Here is a 22,234-nt window from a genome sequence, read left to right on the forward strand (position 1 = left end):
ATAATTTGGTGAAGACTTCATATTCCAAAGACTACAAAAGCATCATCAGAACATGTGACATTTGACTGCTGCCCCTTCCTGTGTTTGCATTGTGCTCTGTGTGATGAGCTAAAAAAACCCTGTTTGTGTTGACTCAGAGCTAACAGAGAGAATAAATAGATGGAAAAGTGTCAGAGTTGTGAATGTTTGAGTGACTGTAATGCGTTTTCATTATATTATTGAATTACATATTATCATTGCAGTATTGCAATCAATACTGTATGCTTTACTGTACTTAAAAAAACATTAACAAGAATTAGCAAGTTGATTATATTGTCCTGAGAATGTGAAGCCTATTGTGTTGTTACAAGGATGCTTTTTGTGTTATAGTCTTTGGAAGTGATTGTCAGTCCTATTAAACTGATGAAGGTTCACTCTGGCTTTTGGTAATACTGGGATTTGAGCAAAATGTGCAGGAAGAAAATTGTTCTCAGTCTCAGGGGATTTGTTTTCCAGTGAGTCAGTCCAGGTGAGTGGTTAGATATGTGTGTCCTAAGATGGGTTCAGCCTCAAGGGCAGTGATGACCCTGATAGTGAAAGAGGAAAATTGATGGTATTGTTAAAGGAGAGGCGGCGTGAGATGCACACACGATGGCTGCAGACACCATTGAGGAGTAGCTGTTCTTGCAGTGTGGTGTCTGCATGGTGATAACAAATCTTGCAGATGTCTGCACGGACCCTCACATTCACCCTCTAATGATGGAATTTACATTAGATTTTTGTGGCCTTCTCTATGTAGGCTTCCTGTATGCGTTTATTTTTTCCCAATCAAAGTAACACTAGGGTGTACTGCCAGATCCAAAATGCTTCCAAGACTGTGCAAAAAAGCATGCATGCCATCATTTTCAGTCTCAAAGCCGCAAGACAAGATAAATATGCTGGATGAATACATAAGGGGACATGATATCACTCTGTGATATTTACTGTATAGATTAGAGACCAGGATGCCACAGCGAGTCCATAATAGAACTGTATTTACGAATGTAGATTTGTACATAAGCCAAGCTTTGGAAAAATACAAACCATATTCCACTATCATGCCAGACGTCAGTGTTACAGTGTTTGACTTTCACAAGGACACCAAGCGAACAGCGTGGGTGTGGAATGGAAGCAGAAATTGAAATATATGTTACAGTGTTTGCATTCTCGTTTAAGTTTAAACAAATTTCATTCTCCTGACACTCCTAACTTCCAAAAATCAGCATATTATAATTCAAGTGTGCACATTGGATCTTGTGGTTTAAGTGATGCACAGCTCTTACTGTGAAAATTCCCTTTCAACAGACTTTTCCCCTGTATTAACAGTTTGGCTCTCAATTTGAAAGTGTCAAGCATCCATCCACTCGTCCAATTCAGGGTCATGGTTGGTCTGGAGCTTATTCTAGCTATCATAGGGTAAACGACAAGGTACACCCTGGATAAATGACCAGTGTTTTGCAGAGAACCAGACAACCATTCTCACTCACTTTCATCTCACATACTTAAAACAGGTCTGTATCATCAGGTCGTCTAAATAGTGGGTGTGTACGCTATGTGTGCAGAAAATGAGAAATTAATTGAATTAAGGCTGTTTTTGTTATTGATTACTTTTTAATTACTTAAGCCTCCCTTGTTCTTATAGAACAGATGGTGGTTTCCAGTCATGTGAAGCTGAGAAGCTGATGTTTTGCACCTGTTACAGTAATATTTCTGACAAACACTGCCTTTCTGGGGGGGAGGGTTTCCCAAGCACCTGGTTTTCAAATCTGCTTTTTAAAAAATGTGATAACTACAACTTGAAGCGCATAACTGTGTCTTGACCTTGACGGGCACACACACACTTGCCCAGCTGTTTCTACTTAGTTTTAATGAAATCCTTTCTCAGAACTGCGCGGCAATCTACATAACTCTTAAGCAACATCTGTGGTGGGATATATTTTTTTCCCTGATAGCTGATACCTGAAAAGACGTCTGATAAGCAAAAGACTGCTATTATTTAATCTGCACGTACCATTCCTTAAATAGACGAGCACCTTCCACTTGCTCTTTAATGTCATGGCAACAGCAGGAGGGCTCAGCATCCGGTAAACCAAAAACTGCCGTCCCTCAGTTCCACGGGCCCCGCAAGATATAAAGCCATATAAGGCACACGCACAACACAGGTAGATACAGTATATCCTCTAAATCTGACAACCTTGATAATGACACAAGGAAACCATTCTTTTCCTCAGCTGGCAGCTAGAAAAGAAAACGATGACATGAAATAAGAAAATAAAAATCTGGAAACTGAAATACTTTTTGTCTGACATGAATGCAGTAAGACTGACAGTGAATCCTCACAACAGTATCAGCAAAAACATCAGATGATGATGTGTTGAAAGATCAAACAGAACACATCTTATTATGTTTCCTCTTTCAGTTTCCTGCAGTTCAGCTAAGTTGTTGTTAAAGTTTTAGTCCTCAGTTAATACCTGTCGTTGTTATTATTGGTTTTGTGATTATTGTTACAGCCATGACACATGCTGCTCTCTGTCTGTTGTTCACTCGTGTCCATTGGAGCATGTCCCCAGTCAACCCTTCCACCACTGGCTGACTGATGTAGCTGTAGCCTAATTTTAGTTTATGAGGTGTGGGACCGCTGGGTGTTACCCTAGCTGCCATTTTAGAAGAGGAGGCTGGGAACAGTGTTCCTCACGGGGCTCCCATCTATCGTAATTATCTCTCTGTCAGGGGTTGGATAGGGGGCTCGGACCTCACCGACTTCCGCTAGCTTCCCATAGCTCCTCACGTGCACACTCACACTTCTAGAAGCTCAGAGGCCCAGCGTGCGCACTGGCGTGGCCTTATAGGACCTCAACTGCTGCACTGCTATTGGACAGATTTCATCCCGCTGAGGAAAATGTTATCTAATGCATACTGTTGAGTGTAGCGAGATCTAGGCTATCGTCAGACAGGAAAGCACAGTCCAATTAGTCCAAATTAGAGATGTGAAATGTCCTATATGAATGATTTTGAATCTGTTTTACAGTGTATAACATTTCCGTGTTTCCCTTGTTTGATGAGTAAACTTCTGTAGTAAACTCTACTTTTGGCCAACACAGATGGTGGAGGACTTGGTTTCACGGTTGGCTCCTTTTTTTTGTAAATAAGTAGATGTATTGACCTGGATACTATACCTCCTTTAGCTGTGTGATATACAGCACAGCAGACCAAATTGGTTTAATTTGCATAAATGAAAGTGCAGTAGCTTGTTTTTCACAGTTGTTATCCACTGTCTCTGTTCAGCTATGGTGTCTTTTGCTGAACCTGCCAGCAGCAGTGAGATTGAACCATTGTACTTTCAAAATGACAGCATTCAAACATCCCAGAAGCCTTGCATCATCTGCACTTGTCATGGCAGGGGTGGACTGTAGCCCGCCCAGCCGGTAGTCTTCTGTAACCCCTGCTGATGATGTGTCTGATCTGCGTTCCCCACATCAAAAGCAGACACCCCCCGTCTGCTGTACTCACCACTCTGATCCCCCAGCCTCTGTCACTCACAGCTGTGTCACTGTTCTGTGTCTCTCTGCCCACCACTGTTCTGTTTCATCTCTATGCTTCTCATGCCACTCTCTCCTCATCTCTCAGATCACATCTTTCTGCCTCTCAGTGGGTGTATATCAGGCTCTTACTTTTAGTGCACTGATTTTATTATTTTATTTCTGCCTTTCACTTTTCCCTGTGCCTTCACATCTTTCACGCTGACTCTCTGTCCATATTTCTTCCCCCATTATCCTTCCTCAGTTCCCCTATTTCTCATCTCATCCATCAGCATCCAGTTTCCACTTTGTGTATATGCGTTTAATTTTCTGTATAGTAGAAAATATTCTGTAGCGCAGCAGGCTAAAAGATTGGTGGATGAAAATCAAATCTCCGCAGAGTATTCCCATAATGACTTAATACCGGCTGAGCTCTTAGGCTATACATAGTGTGTCACGTTCTCAAGTGCACTTCTCCCTCTCACTTTTGCTTGACACATTTGAGCTTGACGTAGGTGGAGCCTATATTTGGGTGGTGTCATCAGCAATATTACAATTACCTCCTCCCCTCCCTGAGCTGGATGTCTTACGTGATGATACACGTGCAGGTGTGTCACATGAATGAAGCCTGACTCTCTAGTATTTGGAGAGGAGTGCAGTGCCCATCCGTTTTGTTTCAGGGTCCTAGATAAAAGCAGGAGGAGGAAATTCCTTTCTCGCATACTTTTTATCTCTGTGATATGCTCAATTTGTGTTGCTCAGTCCCACCCATAGTCCCATTTATAGGATTAATTTATAACATTATGGTTGTTTTTGGAATCCAGAAGCGATGATAGTTGGACGTGAGGATGAGTTCTTTGTTATTAGCAAATAATAGCAAGCTTGGTTAGCAAGGTGACCCAGTAGGCTCTATGTACATTATTGTGCAGATTTACATATGTGCTTATTTAACACATAAAAAAAAAATGCATATTATCTGAATCACATAGCTTGGATGGGCTGTTATTACAATTTAAAAGCTCCATTTTATCAGGTAGGTCTATTAAAAATGTTCTAAATAGGTACCAACACTACACAGTTGATTCCAGTTAGCTGACGTGAAGCTTAGCTAAAGACGCCTGTGTTGGCAACCTCGACAGTCAAAGCAGCTACAACCCCCCAAAAAACAACCGCGAATGGGTGAATTAAAAAAACAGACAAACTCATTTTCTGTACAGCTGTTGTTGTTTTTTAACTCACTCTTTGAGATTGTCTCAAGTGGACAGTTAAGGTACTGCAGCTTTAGGCACTTTGCCATGGACTTCATTTTTCAGCCCTGGAGGTTCCTGCTTGGTCCCACGCAGCGGTTGTCCTCTGATGTCATTTGCCCATATTCCTTTTGCTTGTTCTATTTACTCTTTATTTTACTCTTTACGGGCGATCGTGGCTCAAGAGTTGGGAGTTCATCTTGTAATCGGAAGGTTGCCGGTTCGAGCCCCAGCTTGGACACTCTCGGTCGTTGTGTCCTTGGGCAAGACACTTCACCCGTTGCCTACTGGTGGTGGTCAGAGGGCCCGGTGGCGCCAGTGTTCGGCAGCCTCGCCTCTGTCAGTGCGCCCCAGGGTGGCTGTGGCTACATGTAGCTTGCCATCACCAGTGTGTGAATGTGTGTGTGGATGACTGAATGTGTAAAGCGCTTTGGGGTCCTTAGGGACTAGTTAAGCGCTATACAAATTAGAGATGGCACGATACCACTTTTTTCTGCCGATACCGATATGAATCCGATATAGTGTGTTTCAACAAAACTGTTTTTTAAATATCTTGCTGCATTTTGTATAAGTTCATACTCAAGTTTAAAACAACAACTACACTAAAGCTATTCTGTTATACCTGTATACAAAAAAAATATTTCATAGTTCAGCAATACTGATCAATCTAATAAACTTAAACCTACACCATCCTCCCTATTCTGGTATTTTAAAGAGTACTTAGCGTAAATATTAAGCAACCTAACTAATAGGGTTCAAACTCCCAGCAACAACAAAAATAAAAAAATAAAAAATAGGGAACCACCCCTCACGCTCCACCTCGTGATGCTCAATCGACGTAATCAACCTTAATTTGATGAAGTGTGAAAAAAATGCACAGAAATCAATTATTTTTCAATATATTAAAATATTAAATAGATTCAACATCTTTCCTCAACAAAATTGCAGACTGCACAGATGGTACCTTCCCAAAGGAAAAAGTACTATAGCTTACTAGGGTATATATATTAGACTTAATAGTTACTATATACAGTAATGGACTTCTATTCATTTTGCATCAAATTAAAACTTTGGGTGTCAGATAATTATTTATTAAAAGCTAGACATTTTAAATGAGAATAAGAAAGAAAAGTATGTCTTTGTGCCCCCTTTTCCCTGTTAATGCCCTATCGGCCCCCCTGGCTAAACTTTGCTAGATCCGCCCCTGCACAGTTACCAGCGTCAGCTACTAGAAAAAGATCCTGGTGTAGAAACTAATATTAAATACATTCTAACAACAGCTGATCAAGCTTAAACGTGCTGCTGTTGTTTAGCCGCTGGTTTCCTCTTTCTGGTGCAAAGTGGGCCAAAAGCAAACAAGAGAGACGGACTCGTGACAGAAAAGCCGATCAGCTGATCGTTAAGCAGTTTCATGATTGAAGTAGCAGCAGGAAGAGGCAGTCGCTCCATATATCGTTTGTTAAGCTTAACGCAGGAATGCTTTACAAACATTCAGAGATGGACTTACACACTTGCTTTACTTCTCTCGGGATAACTTTGTCGGAGATGAAATTCCGGGTTGCTAGCGAAGCTCCAAATGCTATCCAGACCACGACAGGTCCTGCATGCCACAGCCGCTCTATCACGTGATGCATACTGCTCCGACGTGCTAACGTTCTGAGGCGAGTTACGGCGTGTTGCAAGTTTTGCGAGGTGCTTTCGTGATATTTAATGGATCGGATTACATTTTTTATTTTTCTCCGATATCCGATCCAGTAATTTAGGTCAGTATCGGACCGATACCGATACGTAATATCGGATCGGTCCATCTCTAATACAAATACAGGCCATTACTCTGCTTCACTGCTAATTGCAGCTCCAAAGCAGAGAGGGTGCTTTAAATCTCTGAAAAATCCTAAACGACAAATCAATATTTTTCCTAAATTCTGTCTTTGGAGCTTGTTCATTGGTTGGTTGTTATATATGTAAGTTGTTCTCACTCTCTCAAGAGGATATTTTTGGATGAGCCCCTGGAGAGCGAGCATCCTTTTCTAACATACTCTGTGTCTGTGTCTGTCTCTTTCCTTGTGTGTCTTCTCCTCTTTTGTTTGTTTCTCAGACTTGTGAGCAGCCATGACAAAGTCCTACGAATTCAACTGGGAGAAGCACCTGCCTGAGTTCATGCAGGAAGGCGCCTCTTTCGACAGGTTTGATGAGGTAAATATGACACTTTCCTGGATTGAGTAATTGATTAAAAATAAGAGGCTTTTAGTATTCTCAGTGAAGTGATGAAAGTTTAGCCAATGCTAAGCTATCTGTTTGTAAGTGTTCCCTGCTGATACCACCATAGATTATTTGCTCTGCCCTGTTATCATCCTGGACCTTAATGACTGTGCCCGGCTCAGTCATTAGTTGGACAAATGCACACATCCACACACGGAGCAGAGTCTTTGTTTTCATACATTTAGAATACCAAGCTTTAAATGAAGTTTTAGTCTCTAAATGTAATGATTTATATTATGCTGCCTTTGTTTTTTGTTTTTTTTGCTTCTCAAAAATATCCAAGACGGGTCCACAGTGCAACAATGGAAAGACATTTATATTCCCACACCATGAGTAATACAAGCGCACACACATACACACAGAACAGAGACCTCAGTTTATATCATCACTGGTGTAGTCACAGTTCTAGCTGTAGACAGGCCACATTGATCAGGCTCATTAAGATGCTTCGGCATGGCGACTGCTTGTCCGCAACACGCCCACTGAGGGTCTTAAGTAGCACACTATAAAAAATTATGCACATGCTAAAAAAGTTTTAGAATAGCCATAATTCCAAAGAAAATTGGTTTACGTAAGAACCAATTTTAGAAATGCACAAAGTGGGGAAAGGCGTCAAAATGGGTGTGCCTGCATAACTGTTTATCTGTCTGACTCTGAGAACAGTGCTGCTTTCATATACAGTCACTCAGGCGTGCAGAAGCTCCACTGCGACATGACATCATTGCTTTATTATATGCCCTAACCCACTGTAAGAAAAACCTACAAGTGCTGATAAAAGAAAATGATAAGCTTAGAAGCTTTTGATTACCGGTTCTCAATTCCAGTGCCTAAAGATGCTGTAGCAAAACATAAAGACAGATTTTCAATTAAGATGTCCCAAAAAAATAAATAAGCTCAAACAGTGTTGTAAAGAGGAGTTGTGCAACTCTTTTAATGAGCTACAGGAAATGTCCTATGGAGGCTCTGCTGCAGCAAAAGAGGATTTACACGAGCCACGTGAGATCTCTTACTTTTTCACTACAGTGTGAAATAGAGCCCGACCGATTATAGGCTTTTAAAGGCCAATACTGATACAGGCATGTGGTGATTTCAAAACTCAATATGGCGATATATCAGCTAATTTATTTTCTTTCAGACAAACAAAACTTAACAAATGTTTGGGAAATCTGTTTATGTGCAGTTATTTGTTTACTCTTTAACACTGTGGCCAACTGCTTGGATCATTGCAACATGTGTTGCCAACAGTTGCAGAGTGCCCCCTCATGGACGAACTGTGCAACATCAACACACAAAACATAGTTGAAGGGTGTTTCTTCTATTTCTTCTTTAATTTTGTCATTTTAATTTTTTGGCCATTATACATACTGATATCAACAGAGCGACAAATAGCTAAAATTGGCTGATCATATCGGTCAGGCTGTAGTGTGAAATCTGTTATTGTTGTTTAATATTTTTCGATTGATTGATTGTATACAGTGGGGCAAAAAAGTATTTAGTCAGCCACCGATTGTGCAAGTTCCCCCACTTAAAATGATGACAGAGGTCAGTAATTTGCACCAGAGGTACACTTCAACTGTGAGAGACAGAATGTGAAAAAAAAAAATCCATGAATTCACATGGTAGGATTTGTAAAGAATTTATCCGTAAAGGAGGCAACAAAGGAGTGGCTCCGTAAGAAGCATTTGAAGGTCCTGGAGTGGCCTAGCCAGTCTCCAGACCTCAACCCCATAGAAAATCTGTGGCGGGAGTTGAAAGTCCGTGTTGCTCGGCGACAGCCCCAAAACATCACTGCTCTCAAGAAGATCTGCATGGAGGAATGGGCCAAAATACCAGCTACTGTGTGTGCAAACCTGGTAAAGACCTATAGTAAACGTTTGACCTCTGTTATTGCCAACAAAGGTTATGTTACAAAGTATTGAGTTGTATTTTTGTTATTGACCAAATACTTATTTTCCACCCTGATTTACGAATAAATTGTTTACAAATCCTACCATGTGGATTCATGGATTTTTTTTTTTTCACATTCTGTCTCTCACAGTTGAAGTGTACCTCTGGTGCAAATTACTGACCTCTGTCATCATTTTAAGTGGGGGAACTTGCACAATCGGTGGCTGACTAAATACTTTTTTGCCCCACTGTATGTGACTTAAGAAGCATTCCTGCTAGGTTATTCTGCCTGTACTGGCTCAGGACCCAGTTTGGAGCTGTACAAGGAGGATGCAAAACACCACCACAAATAAAAAAACAGAAAAAATGTGAGCTAGGAAATATAAATAGATCATTTAAAAGCTTTCTTAAATAAAAACTATTTTAAAGTTAAATTATAACCAATAAATGCTCAGTTACAGCCACAAGCAAATTCATTGCTTCCATATATCTTTGTATGCACTTGCATGTATGTGACCACCATGTATATCTTCCTGCTTTTTTTTTTGCCCACATTTCCTCAGACAAACTTAATCAGGACACCTAGCTAGGACATTGGACGAGCAAAGGCAAAGTGTGTCACAGTCACGCACACACACACGGACCTACATGTACCCCTGCACACATCAGGAAATCCCCTCAGTCCTCTCCGTTTATGTGGGCATCAGCTGGGGGAGGAGGATCCCTCTTAGGCAGAGAAAAAAGCTTGCGAGTGTACGGAAAGGCATCATCAAATCCAAAGCCATGTCACAGTGAGCGGTGAAACTGGGCCAGCATGCTTCTGAACAGAGTCCTCAGTGTGTTGCTGCTGTGAATTTGAGCCAAGCTTAGACAGGACAAGGTTAGGTCTGGCCTGAATGGTAATAAGGTCAAGCTCTGTCAGTCGGTTAAAATGAATAATGACACTTGGGACATACCACTCCCCTCTTAGTGCTGTGAATTTTTCTCATTAATGATTATATTCTAAACAATATCAACTCAAACTGATGCGTCTCAGGAGAAAAAAACAGCGCTACGGTCCTTCATTCATAAATCAATAGTTATTTTGGTTGTCAGCTCATGTTCCTCGCTGTTATCGTAAACACGAAGCAGCAATGCGTCTCATTTATAAAACACCGTCAGTCATACTTTGTGTCAGTGTGGGCATGTGTTTGTGTTTGTGTGAGCAAAGCACTGCTGCCTGGAAATTACAAAGGATGCGGGGCGCAAGCATCTCAGTGTGCAAAAAGCATATGCTAAACAGCATGGATTTTATCTTTTTGCCACAAGAACAGTCTCTAGTGACTGAAGCCCCACTGAGTGACAGATGGTAGTGGCAGGTAATGTGCATGTGGGTCAGTGTGCCTGTATGTGTGTTTGTACGAGTGCAATTCAAAGCTTCATAGGGGACAGCTATCGTTATACAGAGCCTCTCAGCTCATATCGTTACATAAGATGGCTTTCTAAAACAACTTAAGGTCCCCAGAATGCTTTCTTTGCCATCTTATTCATGTCCTCGAATAGATGGAGATGTTTCCAAGTTTGCATCTCACTCTTTGTTTTTCTCTTTAGGTCTACACGCTGTAGTGTACTATGGATTTTCAATAATTAGTTTGTATCCTTTAATGAGATATTTGATATGAGTTTGTCCTCTTTAAGAGTCCAGAGGCATTGAGGTAAAAGGTGAAAGATATCCTATGTAATCCATTATGCAAATAGCCAAAGAGCTTCCCGTGTGTGTGTGTTTCGTTCATTATCTCACTGAGTGGAAATCAATCATTTAAGATCTGATTGATGTTTGGTGTCCATGGAAACTATGCAGCCTCATATTGACGGCTGATGAAGGTAGACTGAGACGAACGAGACAGAAAACACACATAAGCATTTACAGTCGTGGCGCAAAGAAAGTACACCCTCTTTAACATCTAAGGTTTTACGTATCGAGGCATAATAATAATCTAACAAAATACAAAAACTAAACTGTCATTATTTATTTAATGATAACTAAATAAATAAATAAATAAAACTAAATGCTGGATTCCTTCCATTACTGCTTGTTTTGCAGCCACAGGACCTGAGCGCTTTAGTAGACGGATGAGTTCATGGTCGAGTCACTGACTGCAAAGTATTCTAAAATCAAATGTGAGGGCACCTGTGTGACAGATAAAGCTCTGCTTAAACTGGGTCATGGAACAGGACTGTGATCACAAACACAGCAGCAATTCAAAGATTCAACAGAATGACTGGAAAAAAAAAAGAAGAAAAGAATCAAATTGTTGCAGTGATCCAGTCAGAGTCCAGACCTCAACCTGGGTTAAATACTGTGGTGGGATTTTATTCCCACAAACCTCAATGACCTAAACAAGTATAAATAGTAAGACATAATTCCTCCACAAAAATGTGAGAGAACGATAGTCATAGAGAAGATGATTTTATGAACTGATACTGACAAATTTACAGAAGGTGTACTTTGTTTTTGACTGCACTTGTTAATAGCATCATATATAATATTTATAGATACAGCTCTTAAGCCTACACCGGGCAGATTAATTATCACTTTCTAATATTGATTTGGAAATTTAGACAAAGGGTAAAAGACCTCGAAATGATCTGAGGATCTGTGTTCAAAATAAGAGGCACGATCAATAGGCAACACACACACACACACACACACACACACACACACACACACACACACACACACACACAATTTTAGATTTATTACAGTAAAGCTAAAAGCAGTGGAATGTGATACTGTTGTATGTCCTCAACAGTTGAGGTTTATCTGAAACCATCTCCTTCATCGAGGTGGCTGTATATCTAACACCGAACACTCTGTCAGTCTTCGTTCAGATGAAAGAGTCAAGCTTTTATCTGCATTTACAGCAGTCTCACTGTTTCCTAAATGGAAATAAGATTATTCTTCTGAGGGTTTTTTTTTTTTTTGAGGGTTTTAGATGTCAGGGTAAGAGCCAAGTAACAAGCCAGCACAACCCTATTTGCAGCTGCGTATCTCATAGTAGCAACATCCTGAAATAATAAATCACGTGTGTATGAGTGTGTACATGAGTGTGTTACACTGTTCCCTACTGCTAATATTAGAGTGACCCAGCAGCCTTCTCCCATTCTAGTTTATTTCTCTCTTATGTTTTTAGCTTTCTCAGATGTGTTGTTTGAGTGGAGTGGGGCAAAAATACACATATTTGTCGGCACACACACACATCTTCCGGCTGATTGAATTGATGGTAAGATTGTTTGAGTAGGACAAGGTGGCTAAGGTTAGTCGATTTCCTCCACCGACACTCCTGTTGAACGATGTGTGCAGTAGCATCACAGTAGCTATGCTAATACACTTTTACCTCCTGTTCGTCTCTATAACCTGGAAATGTGTTCCAACTGCGTTGATGTTTGCATTTAACAGCTAAAGGTGGTCACATTAATCTCACTGCGTGTTTGCCTTAGACAACAGGCTTCATCTCCCCTACGGGCAACCTGTGTGTACATACTGAGCGTATTTCTGCATTCTTTGTGAAAGTATGTTTGAGTGTGTGTTCGTAGGCAGGCAGGTATATCTTGTAAAATGAATAAGAGCTACATCTGGTTGTCTGATTGCATAATTCCTGTGTTTGTTAAACAGGTTGACTGTTTAATGTCTTGCTGTGTCAAATAAAACCTTTGATTAATATGGCCTCATTGCTTAGAAATAATAATTTTTCCTTGCTGCAGGACCCATACATCTTTGAGCCCAACTGCCACATGGAAGTGGACGAGTACGGCTTTTTCATCACCTGGAAGAGTGAGGGAAAGGTACGACTTCCACATCATGATCTGTGTGTATTCTAGGATTTTCGAGAGGATCCTCTAAATAGAAATGTATAAGACAGGATCCACATGGAGTAGGTAAAGTATTTAAAAAGGCATGCAAGGAAAGAGTAAGTTGTTTTGATTTTTTTCTGTACTTCTGACCATTTGACTCTGAAAAAGGTATATGCAAGTAAATAAAAACTATAAATGAAGCACGTTAAATATATGTATATTATAACAAGCTTAAAATATAGAGAAAAGATTTAAGTACTAGCATTTAGGCTAATACTGATTAGCATTGGGCAATAGACAATGTTTATCAGATGTTTATCTGATAGTTGGATTAATTTGTTGCAGATATGTTCAGTAGCTCTTGTTGGATGATTTTAAACTAGCTAAGATGAAGCCTAGCATTTATTTATTTATTTATTGATTTTTTCCTTTTCTTTCCTGGGCCCTGTGCTTCGTACGTCGCTTACTACATCCAAGATCAAATGAAACATCCAAGACCAAATCATCGCGCTAACTCTGAGCTCGCTATTCCGGTTCCCCGAACACACCTGTTGTTGACGATTAGTATAGCTGGATGAAGTAATGTGAGATCACTGGGTGGCCCAACAGGGGCTACGCATCGATAGTAGAAACATTGATCGGCAACCCTTTGATTGGTCGGCGAAAATGTCGAAGGAGCGCGCTCGGTATTTTTCGGCAGCAGAGCAAGAACTCTTGAGTGAGGGATTTCAGGAGTGTCAGAGTTTAATTAAAACGCAAGGGAACACTGCAAAGGCTGCAAAAGCAAGGAGAGAGGGCTGGCAGAAAGTTGCTGACAAATCAAACTCGTAAGTAATTCAATAATAACAATAATAATGGATTGGATTTATATAGCGCTTTTCAAGGCACCCAAAGCGCTTTACAATGCCACTATTCATTCACTCTCACATTCACACACTGGTGGAGGCAGCTACGGTTGTAGCCACAGCTGCCCTGGGGCAGACTGACAGAAGCCAGGCTGCCATATTGCGCCATCGGCCCCTCTGACCAACACCAGTAGGCGGTAGGGTAGATTTATCATATCACACCATATTATCCAATATTATATTACATTATATTATATTATAATATGTTATATTATATCCCCTTTCACATTAGAGCCACAACAGGACCCACTAGAACATGGGAACAAGTAAAAGTGAAATATAAGAATATTCTACAGAATGGTAATATTTATCACTTATATTGCTTGTCGTCTCTTGGAAAGAGACCCTGGAATAATCTGTTTGTTTGTTCATAACAGCAACCAAGAAAAGGGCAGAGCAAAAAAAAAGACAGGTGGTGGTCCTGCACCCCCTCGTCAACAAGTTGGTTAAGTAAATAATACCCTCACGGGAATATCGATATCTCTCTATGAGCACACTGTCGCGCTGAGCTAAAGGATCCTGTCTGTCCCGCAATATACGCTGGATTCTGAGGACTCTCCTTATCAATCTTGCACCTTCCGCAATGGGTGGCTCACGTATACGGACAGGACATGACTGCGACAGACTTCCCAAATCCACCTTCGCTTTTATAGCCGTGGTCTCTCATCTTGATTACACGAAGTAATTTACAATTACTACTCTGAAATATGAATTACATCTGTAATAATCACATACATGTAATAGAATGTTAATAGTACATTTCCCTTTTTTAGGGAATGACCTGTATGTATCTGTGTGAAATCAATAAAAGGATCAAGTGCTGCATTATCTTTAGTTACATTGATGTTATTTATTTATGGTGAAACAGTGGTGGAATATCGCTGTTGCTTTCGTATGAATGACGCGGACATACCTGCGTGGCCGCGATCTAATCCTGTTTACATAAAGTAAACCTGCTCCCGAGCAGGTTTACGCTTACGGCTCTGTTGCTATGACAGCAAGTCCCGGATGGGCTTCGGGGAACCGAACGATCCAGGATCACGCGAAATCGTCAACAATCTAATCCAGCTAACTTACTTAGCGCGGTACGAAGAACAGGCCCCTGTTTTCCTGTTTGGGTTTTTTTGTTGTTGTGTGTTTGGTTTCTGTTTTTTCTTTTTTTTTTCTTTTTTTTTTTTCTGTGCTTAAATGTTATTGTTTTTGAATCTTATTTTCATTGTCTGGTGTGACATTATGTAACTTTGAACTTAAAATCTTATAAATAAACATTTAAAAAAAAAAAGAGAGAGAAAAAAAAAAGATGAAGCCTAGCATATAGGACCTACAGCTGGCTGTGCGAGTACTAGTACTCGCATGGTCTCATTTTCCAGCCACTGGATTATAACATTCCTGATTTTTCTTTGCCACTGCCTAAAAACCTCTGAGGTGCATCTGAATCCCTCTACTTGGAAAAATAACTCTGATTAGGATGATTTGTTTTCCCATTTAGTGGTTTTAGAAATAGTTCGGTGGCACACTGTTTGTGTATTTCTCAGAAAGTTCAGAAAATATACAAGCATGCACCGAACTTTCATAACTTCTATTTTACTGCTGACATTTTGCAAATCTTGCAATAGATTTTGACATTAATTTCCTCCCCCAGAGTTACAAATAGACTAGCAGCATTCATTTCATGCACACCTTCTGCAGCTGGGGTGAATGGAGTCAGGTTGGGCCCCAAAGGTGATCAGGCCTCTTCAACTGATGTTACAAACTGCAGCAGTATAAGTTTGTCTGTTTTCGGGAGCCCGCCAATGTGCTGGGACCCCAAGCAGCTGCATGCCTGGTGGCAAAAAGCACCTCTGCAACAGTCCAACCTGTTAATGTTTATCCTCATTCCTGCAGACTCAAACTTGGTAATTAAATCAAATGGTATTAAAACAGCTATTCTCAACGCACAAAGGACTCCTCCTCATTTCTGGGTTGTAATCACCCATGTTGCTGAGAGGTTGTGGTGCTTGTGCTTTGCTGACCATTATAAATTGTTTTTCTTCTAGACTTTTATTCTCCCCCTCTTCATCTACTTCTTTTTTTCCCTTTCTTTCCACCGTTTTTGGTCTCCTACAGGAAGGTCAGGTTCTGGAGTGTTCTCTCATCAACAGTATTCGCGTCGGTGCCGTCCCAAAGGTAAGAACTCAGGAGAGACCATTTCTTCACTTCTGCCTTCACAAAATTCACACTCTCACCCTCCGCATCAAACATTCCATCTTTTAGTCCCACAGAGGTACTCCCGGTAAAATCTAGAGACACTGCCACTTCAGGCTATTATTCATGCCTAAATTAGCCAAGGCTACAGTGGCTTTTTCTATCAATATAATGACTGTTTTGGGACTCCCGGTTGAGTTCTTACTGCTGAGATTTGCTTTCAAATACAGATTCACACAGGGCACTAGCTCATCAATATTTATACAACTCTGAGTTTCGCCACAGGTTCTTACTGAACTTTCTCGCAGCTGTGGATTGTGCTTTTGACCGAGAGAGTAGTATTGAAAAATTGTTCTTTCAGCCACTGTGGTGATGCGCTGTCAGAAAACCGCTGGGTTATGGAGTTCACACTACAGGATCAAAAGATCAACAGTATAAGATGTTCTGTCTCCGTCAGAATGACTTTTCCTTATCCCATGATAGGAAATGGCCTCTAAAATAGCCCAGTGAATTATTACAGCTGGCAACCAATCAGTTTTCTATTTAGCAGTTACAGAGGCAGATATGCACAAATCCAAACCACATGGTTCCTCTGTATATTAAATATCGATTCATGCTATGTAGCCTTGACAGTGACACATTATATTGTGGTATTTAGCATCATACCAGCTATATGAATTATGAAAGCTATTACTGGAATATCCACGGGCATGCTGCCTTCTAATTTGTATGCAAACCAATGAAGCCACTGAAATGCAGAAGCCTAACAGGAGAGTCTCAAATCATACTGCTGACAACAGATTGGAGCGCCTTTGTTTGGTCCTGTGTGGCGGTCTTTTTATGTACGTATGTGAGGGCACGTATATAGATTCTACAGTCTGATGGCGGCTCATGCGCCGTATGCTGTTTTGTACAGTGCAGACAACTGATAACCGGGCTTCTCAGAGGCTAACATGGTTACACAAGCCTGGAGAGCTGTTTCAAGTAATCCAATGAGAGAGAAGAGATGAATGGGATTGGATGATTGCAGGCTGAGATTTTAAAGTGGCATAGCCTGTTGCCTGTTGCTGTTAATTCAATCACGTAACATATAAGCATTACTATCTTCAATGGTGGCAGACAGGAAATCTGATTGAGAAGATGAGAGAGGAAGGAGTGGTGTTTTTGATAGTGAGATTTTTCTGTTAAACTGATAAAACAGACATTAAAGTTATATCAGACTAAGGTGTGCTGGGATGTATTTTGTTCTGAGAAAAAGAACTAAAGGTCTATAAATGTTGAAATATTTCCCCTACTTAAACTTAAAGCAGCAGAAATGCTTTCAAACATCTAAAGAGCTTGCTCTGTTGCTTAATTATTCTATCTTATCTTTTTTTTTTTTTTTTAAGCTTTATGTCTAGGTCTCCGTCTTAGCATTTAATTTTGATCAGCTATTTATCCATCATTTCTATACTAATCTCTGCCTTTGATGCTGTGTCCTCAGGACCCTAAGATCCTGTCATCATTTGAGGCCACTGGAAAGACAGAAACAGACTTGGAGGGTTGCATCATCTGCATCTGCAGTGGCACAGACCTGGTCAATCTCAACTTCATGTTCATGGTGGCAGAGAACCCAGAGACAGCCAGGGTAAATGCATGCCCTCCCCACATTTCTGCTGCTTTATACAAACGATAAAGAGCGCTGACCTTGAGATTTAATTGGAGTGTTGCAGTTTGAAATATTATTACAATATAACAGATGTAATGGACAGCTGTGTATGCCAATATAGCATGATTTTCTTCACTCACCATATACCTTTCAGTGACAAAAGGCACTTATGTAGCTTCTGGCTAATATCTAACTTGTGACACTTTTTGAGTGCATCACAGGTTAAAAAAATGTGTTTTGATGAATTTAGATGGTTTTAATCAATGGCCACAAAGCATATGTTGTCTGGACAAAAAATCACTGCAAACCCCATAGACTGTATGTAAAAGATGTAAATGATATAGGCACCATGACGTCACCCACCCGGTTGTGAAGTCCTGTTTTGATGCCTTAAATATTAGCATTTGGGGCGTTTCTGTTTTGTTTTATTGTTTGGTTGACAACTTGTAAAAACAAATCATAGGACAATGGTTAGCAAAATGCATGCATAGATTGTATGTGTGCATCGTGCTAAATACTGATACCTTCTAATTAGTGCCAAGTGATACACACACCCACAAAACAAACTAGAAAAAACTAAAATTTTACTTAGCAAAACAGGAACTTCTTTAGATGGCTCTTGTTACAATTAATCACACAGCATTAAATGATGTTCCACAAGTCACCCAGGCCACAAACACACGTGAGTGACGTGACTCCTACCAAGCAGTTAGTTGGATTGGTGTCCACCTGTCAATCTTATCAATCAGGTGCTTAGCTTTAAGCTTTAATGTGAAAGAGACCTAAAACAAAAATGACCTACACAGAGCTGTTATGGATGGGTAACTATAGACCAAAGTTATAGTTTTTTTTTTATGTCAGTCAGGTGGTGAAATTTGACATTTTTGTTGGGAGTCTAAAGGGAAAGAGTCACGTTGGGCGTCTGCCTCGTGTGGCCACTTATGGAAGTACAGTTTTTGGTACTTTGGCATGTGTGGATTTTTCAACCTTGGAGGTTGGTGCTTAGTCCCGTCCAGGCATTATCCCGTGATAGTGTCAGATATCTGCTATCCTGCAGCCTTCCCGGTTCGCTCAATCTGCCTACTAATACTGTACATATTAGAGCTCCAAAGTAGAGAGCACAGTGAGGCTGCTTGTAAGAGCTTAACCACTACTTCATTTTTCTGCCCTCGAGGTAAACTCTGCTTAGCACCTGTCTGAGTAATTTCAACATTTCCATAACAATGTAGATGTAAAGATTAAAAGACCACCCAGCCTACAGATTCTCAATTCAGAAAGGAAAGCCAGGGTTAATATGCCAGCTCCTACACAAGGCCTTGATTCATTGAATAAATAGATGCATCTGGAATGATTCACAGCATCTCTGTTCTGTATTCCTCCTGCTGCTTTCGCTGCTGCTTTTCTCTTGTTGTCTTGCACTTCTTCATTGTTCTATATTTGAAGAATGAGCCACTTGGATGAGCCCCAAAAATAACCTGCTACTTTTGGCATAATACAAAAACATCACAGTAAGAGAAATTAAAGTCAGTGTTTATTATACTTAAAAAAAGGTGTTTTTTTTCTTCTTTCCCCCCCTTGACTGAGTCCTATAAAAAGACTCCAAGTAGGAATATCTGGTTAGTCTCAATACTCGTTTCTGTTGAAGGAAAGAAGTTCTATTAGTTCCTGTTCAACACACAGACAATACTTCTTTGTCATTTCTATGCTAGCTTTGGTATTTTCATAGGCTATGTTGACAGCATGCAATATAATGAACATGACCATAATTGTGCTCAATCATTTTGGTAAAGATGAAGATTTGGGATTAAAAGAAACTCTACGTGTCCTCTAAAGTAAGTTTTCTCAGCCTGACAGATGTCTGCCAGATTAGCTTAAAACATATGACTTATACTTTATTGTCTTTTAAACACAATTGCAAATAATAGTTTGTCATTCACAATAGTTTGCTGAGAAAAATTAAGAGGTGCCACAAAACAACAAGAATGACTGAAAATCAAAGCACCACGCTAACCTTGACTAAACTTTTTTGATATTTGTCGCTGACTTTCCTACATACTCGATGCAAATGACAGTCAGTATAATTTTCAAGTCATCAATTTTAATTGAACAAACCTTCCAAAGATAACCGTTTTTGCAAAAAATAAAATAATACAAAATGCTCTGTTCAAATTATTATGCACAAGAGTTTCAAAACATTTTATTGTTTGTAAAGAACCGCAAATGGTCATTTGTTGAATTTGCAGCATTAAAAGGTCATATTTACTGAAACTAAAAGCTATTTCGATCAAAATGTCTTAACAGGCCGAGTCGCATGTTAGCATAGGACCCCTTCCTTGACATAGCCTTCACAATTCTTGCATCCATTGAACCAGGAGAATTTCTGGTTGGATTTCTTTGTAAGATGTCAGAATCGCCTCCCAAAGCTGCTGTTTTGATGTGAACTGCCTCCCACCCTCATAGATCTTTTGCTTGAGGATGCTGCAAAGGTTCTCAATAGGGTTGAGGTCAGAAACCACAGGAGGGAGGATGGAAACCATACCATGAGTTTCTCTCCTTTTATGCCAATAGCAGCCACAGAGGTGTTGTTTGCAGCATGAGATGGTGCATTGTCATGCATGAGGATAATTTTGCTACAAAGGGCACTGTTCTTCTTTGGGTACCATGAAAGAAATGGTAAATGGCAACTCTACATACTTTGCTGAGGTCACTTTCACACCTTCAGGGACCCTAAAGAGGCCAACGAGCTCTCTCCCCATGATTCTGGCCCAAAACATGGTTCTGTCACTTCCTTGCTGATGTCGCAGGCTTGTTAAGACATGGTGGCCATCCACCAACTGTCCACTACATCATCCATCGGGACCATCCAGGATTACATGGCAAATTAGTAAACAAGACTGTTTGAAAATTAACCTTCATGTATTTCTTGGCCCACTGCAACCGTTTCTGCTTGTCAGTATTGGTTAGGGGCGGCCGAATGGCAGGTTTATGCACAACTGCAAGCCTCTGGAGGATCCTGCACCTTGAGGTTCATGGGACTCCAGAGGCACCTACAGTTTCAAATATCTGTTTGCAGCTTTGTAATAGCATTTTAACAGCTGCTCTCTTAATCCGATGAACTTGTCTGGCAGAAACCTTCCTCATTATGCCTTTATCTGTGCAAATGCGTCTGTGCTCTGAATCAGCCACAAATCTCTTCACAGTACGATGATCATGCTTAAGTTTTCATACCTTATCCAAGGCATTGCATTATTTGACACTCTGCAGCAGAGATTGTTTTTCTTTCCATTATTGCTTTAAACCTGTGGCATGCTTAATAAAGTGGAACATCCTTCTTAAGTAGACTTCTTTTAATTGGGCTCACCTGACAAACTAATTATGTCTGATATCAGTGATCCAAAGAGCCCTGAGACACAACACTATCCATGAGTTTAACTGAACACAAAATTGAGTGTTTATGACACTAAAATCCTATTTGCATAATAATTTTGGAGCACGGTGTACATAATGTTTTTACAGATGTCAGTTTGTAGAAAAATTTAAAATCACCAGTAGCTTTAGAACAAGCTGGGGTTTTTCGTTTTTTGAGCACAGATCTGTTATTTGGCACCACCGGATTGGTGTTTATTCATTTCCCATGAGAGGGTGTTTTTTTGTTTTTTCCCTTCATGCTGGTGGGTGTTATAACTGCTGTTTGTGCCACGGGGCTGCCAATGATATTCATGCAGCAGCCCACAGCAGGGAGCACAAACACAAACACGTACACTCACAGGTTAAAATACATGAGCACGTCCCCCACAGTCAAAAACACAGTCCCTCTTTATCTCTCTCGCGCACACATATAGACACAAACCCACCGCGACACCATCAGCACCCCTCCCAGCATACAGGTGGCCCTACAGTAAAGAGCAGGCCTCAATAGATGACAGAGATATTTACATCAGCGCGCTGCTTCGTGAACACCACGGGCCCAAACAGACTGCCCCTGCTGCACAAGCCATCGCATTTAATGTTTTTATAATGACACCAGTAGAAATTTGTTGTGGAAGTGGAGGAGGGTTTAGCACAAAGAGGGACAGACATTCAGAGAGGAGGCTCAGAAGTGTTCGGATTATCAGTGGCCTTTACATGGATGCATGAGGCAGCATATTCATGGGCAGTCACAGGCCTTCTCTAGCTGTTTGTTTATCATCACTCCTTGTAGCCTTGCAACAGGTCGCTGTTTATCGCTGTGTGTGTGTTTTTTGTGTCTGTGTTAATGATGGTCCTGTCAAGGCCCCTATCACAAGACTGTTGATTAAAGAGCAATTCATTTGCTTGTTTATTTCCCCAAAGACATTCACCTCTTAACACAATGCAAACTGGGTGCTCTTTTGAATGCTATGTAATTTGTTCAGTGGTTTTAAGTGGTAGGAGTGTATATACACGTGTGCGTGTGTGTCCTGAATACTTGTGCTTGTTTGTTTGCAGAAGTGGATCGAGGGTTTGAGGTCAGTGATTCACAACGTTAAGGCCAACAACGTCTGTCCAATGACATGCCTCAAGAAACAGTGAGTGCAATTCGCAGCACAGTTGTAATAACTTGGCTGTGCCTTCTTCAGTAAGACGCCTTAATCCTACTTCCTGTTTTTGTTTAGTTGGATGAGAATGTGTTTCCTTACCAACGTGAATGGGAAGATTCCTGTAAGAGGGTAAGAGTGCGTTTAAAGTATGTTTTTGGGTTGTTGTTTTTTT

The 22,234-nt window shown here is 40.5% G+C and overlaps 1 protein-coding gene across 4 annotated transcripts in view; it reads left to right on the forward strand.

The window, feature by feature from the left end:
- plcb4b (phospholipase C, beta 4b) overlaps nt 1–22,234 on the forward strand; it is a 74,163-nt gene that overhangs the window by 33,986 nt on the left and 17,943 nt on the right. For all 4 annotated transcript variants that reach the window (XM_085246677.1, XM_085246676.1, XM_085246679.1 and 1 more), the window contains 6 exons: nt 6,882–6,979; nt 12,677–12,757; nt 15,778–15,837; nt 17,339–17,482; nt 21,971–22,050; nt 22,138–22,191. In XM_085246677.1, the coding sequence (XP_085102803.1) occupies nt 6,896–6,979; nt 12,677–12,757; nt 15,778–15,837; nt 17,339–17,482; nt 21,971–22,050; nt 22,138–22,191 (503 nt within the window). In that variant the 5' untranslated portion in view covers nt 6,882–6,895. The remainder of the gene's footprint in view (nt 1–6,881; nt 6,980–12,676; nt 12,758–15,777; nt 15,838–17,338; nt 17,483–21,970; nt 22,051–22,137; nt 22,192–22,234) is intronic.

The sequence above is a fragment of the Mchenga conophoros genome, linkage group LG15 (assembly GCF_057382185.1).
Source record: "Mchenga conophoros isolate Kocher_MC1m ecotype Shallow Benthic linkage group LG15, M_conophoros_male_GT1.1, whole genome shotgun sequence".
Lineage (NCBI taxonomy): Eukaryota > Metazoa > Chordata > Actinopteri > Cichliformes > Cichlidae > Mchenga > Mchenga conophoros.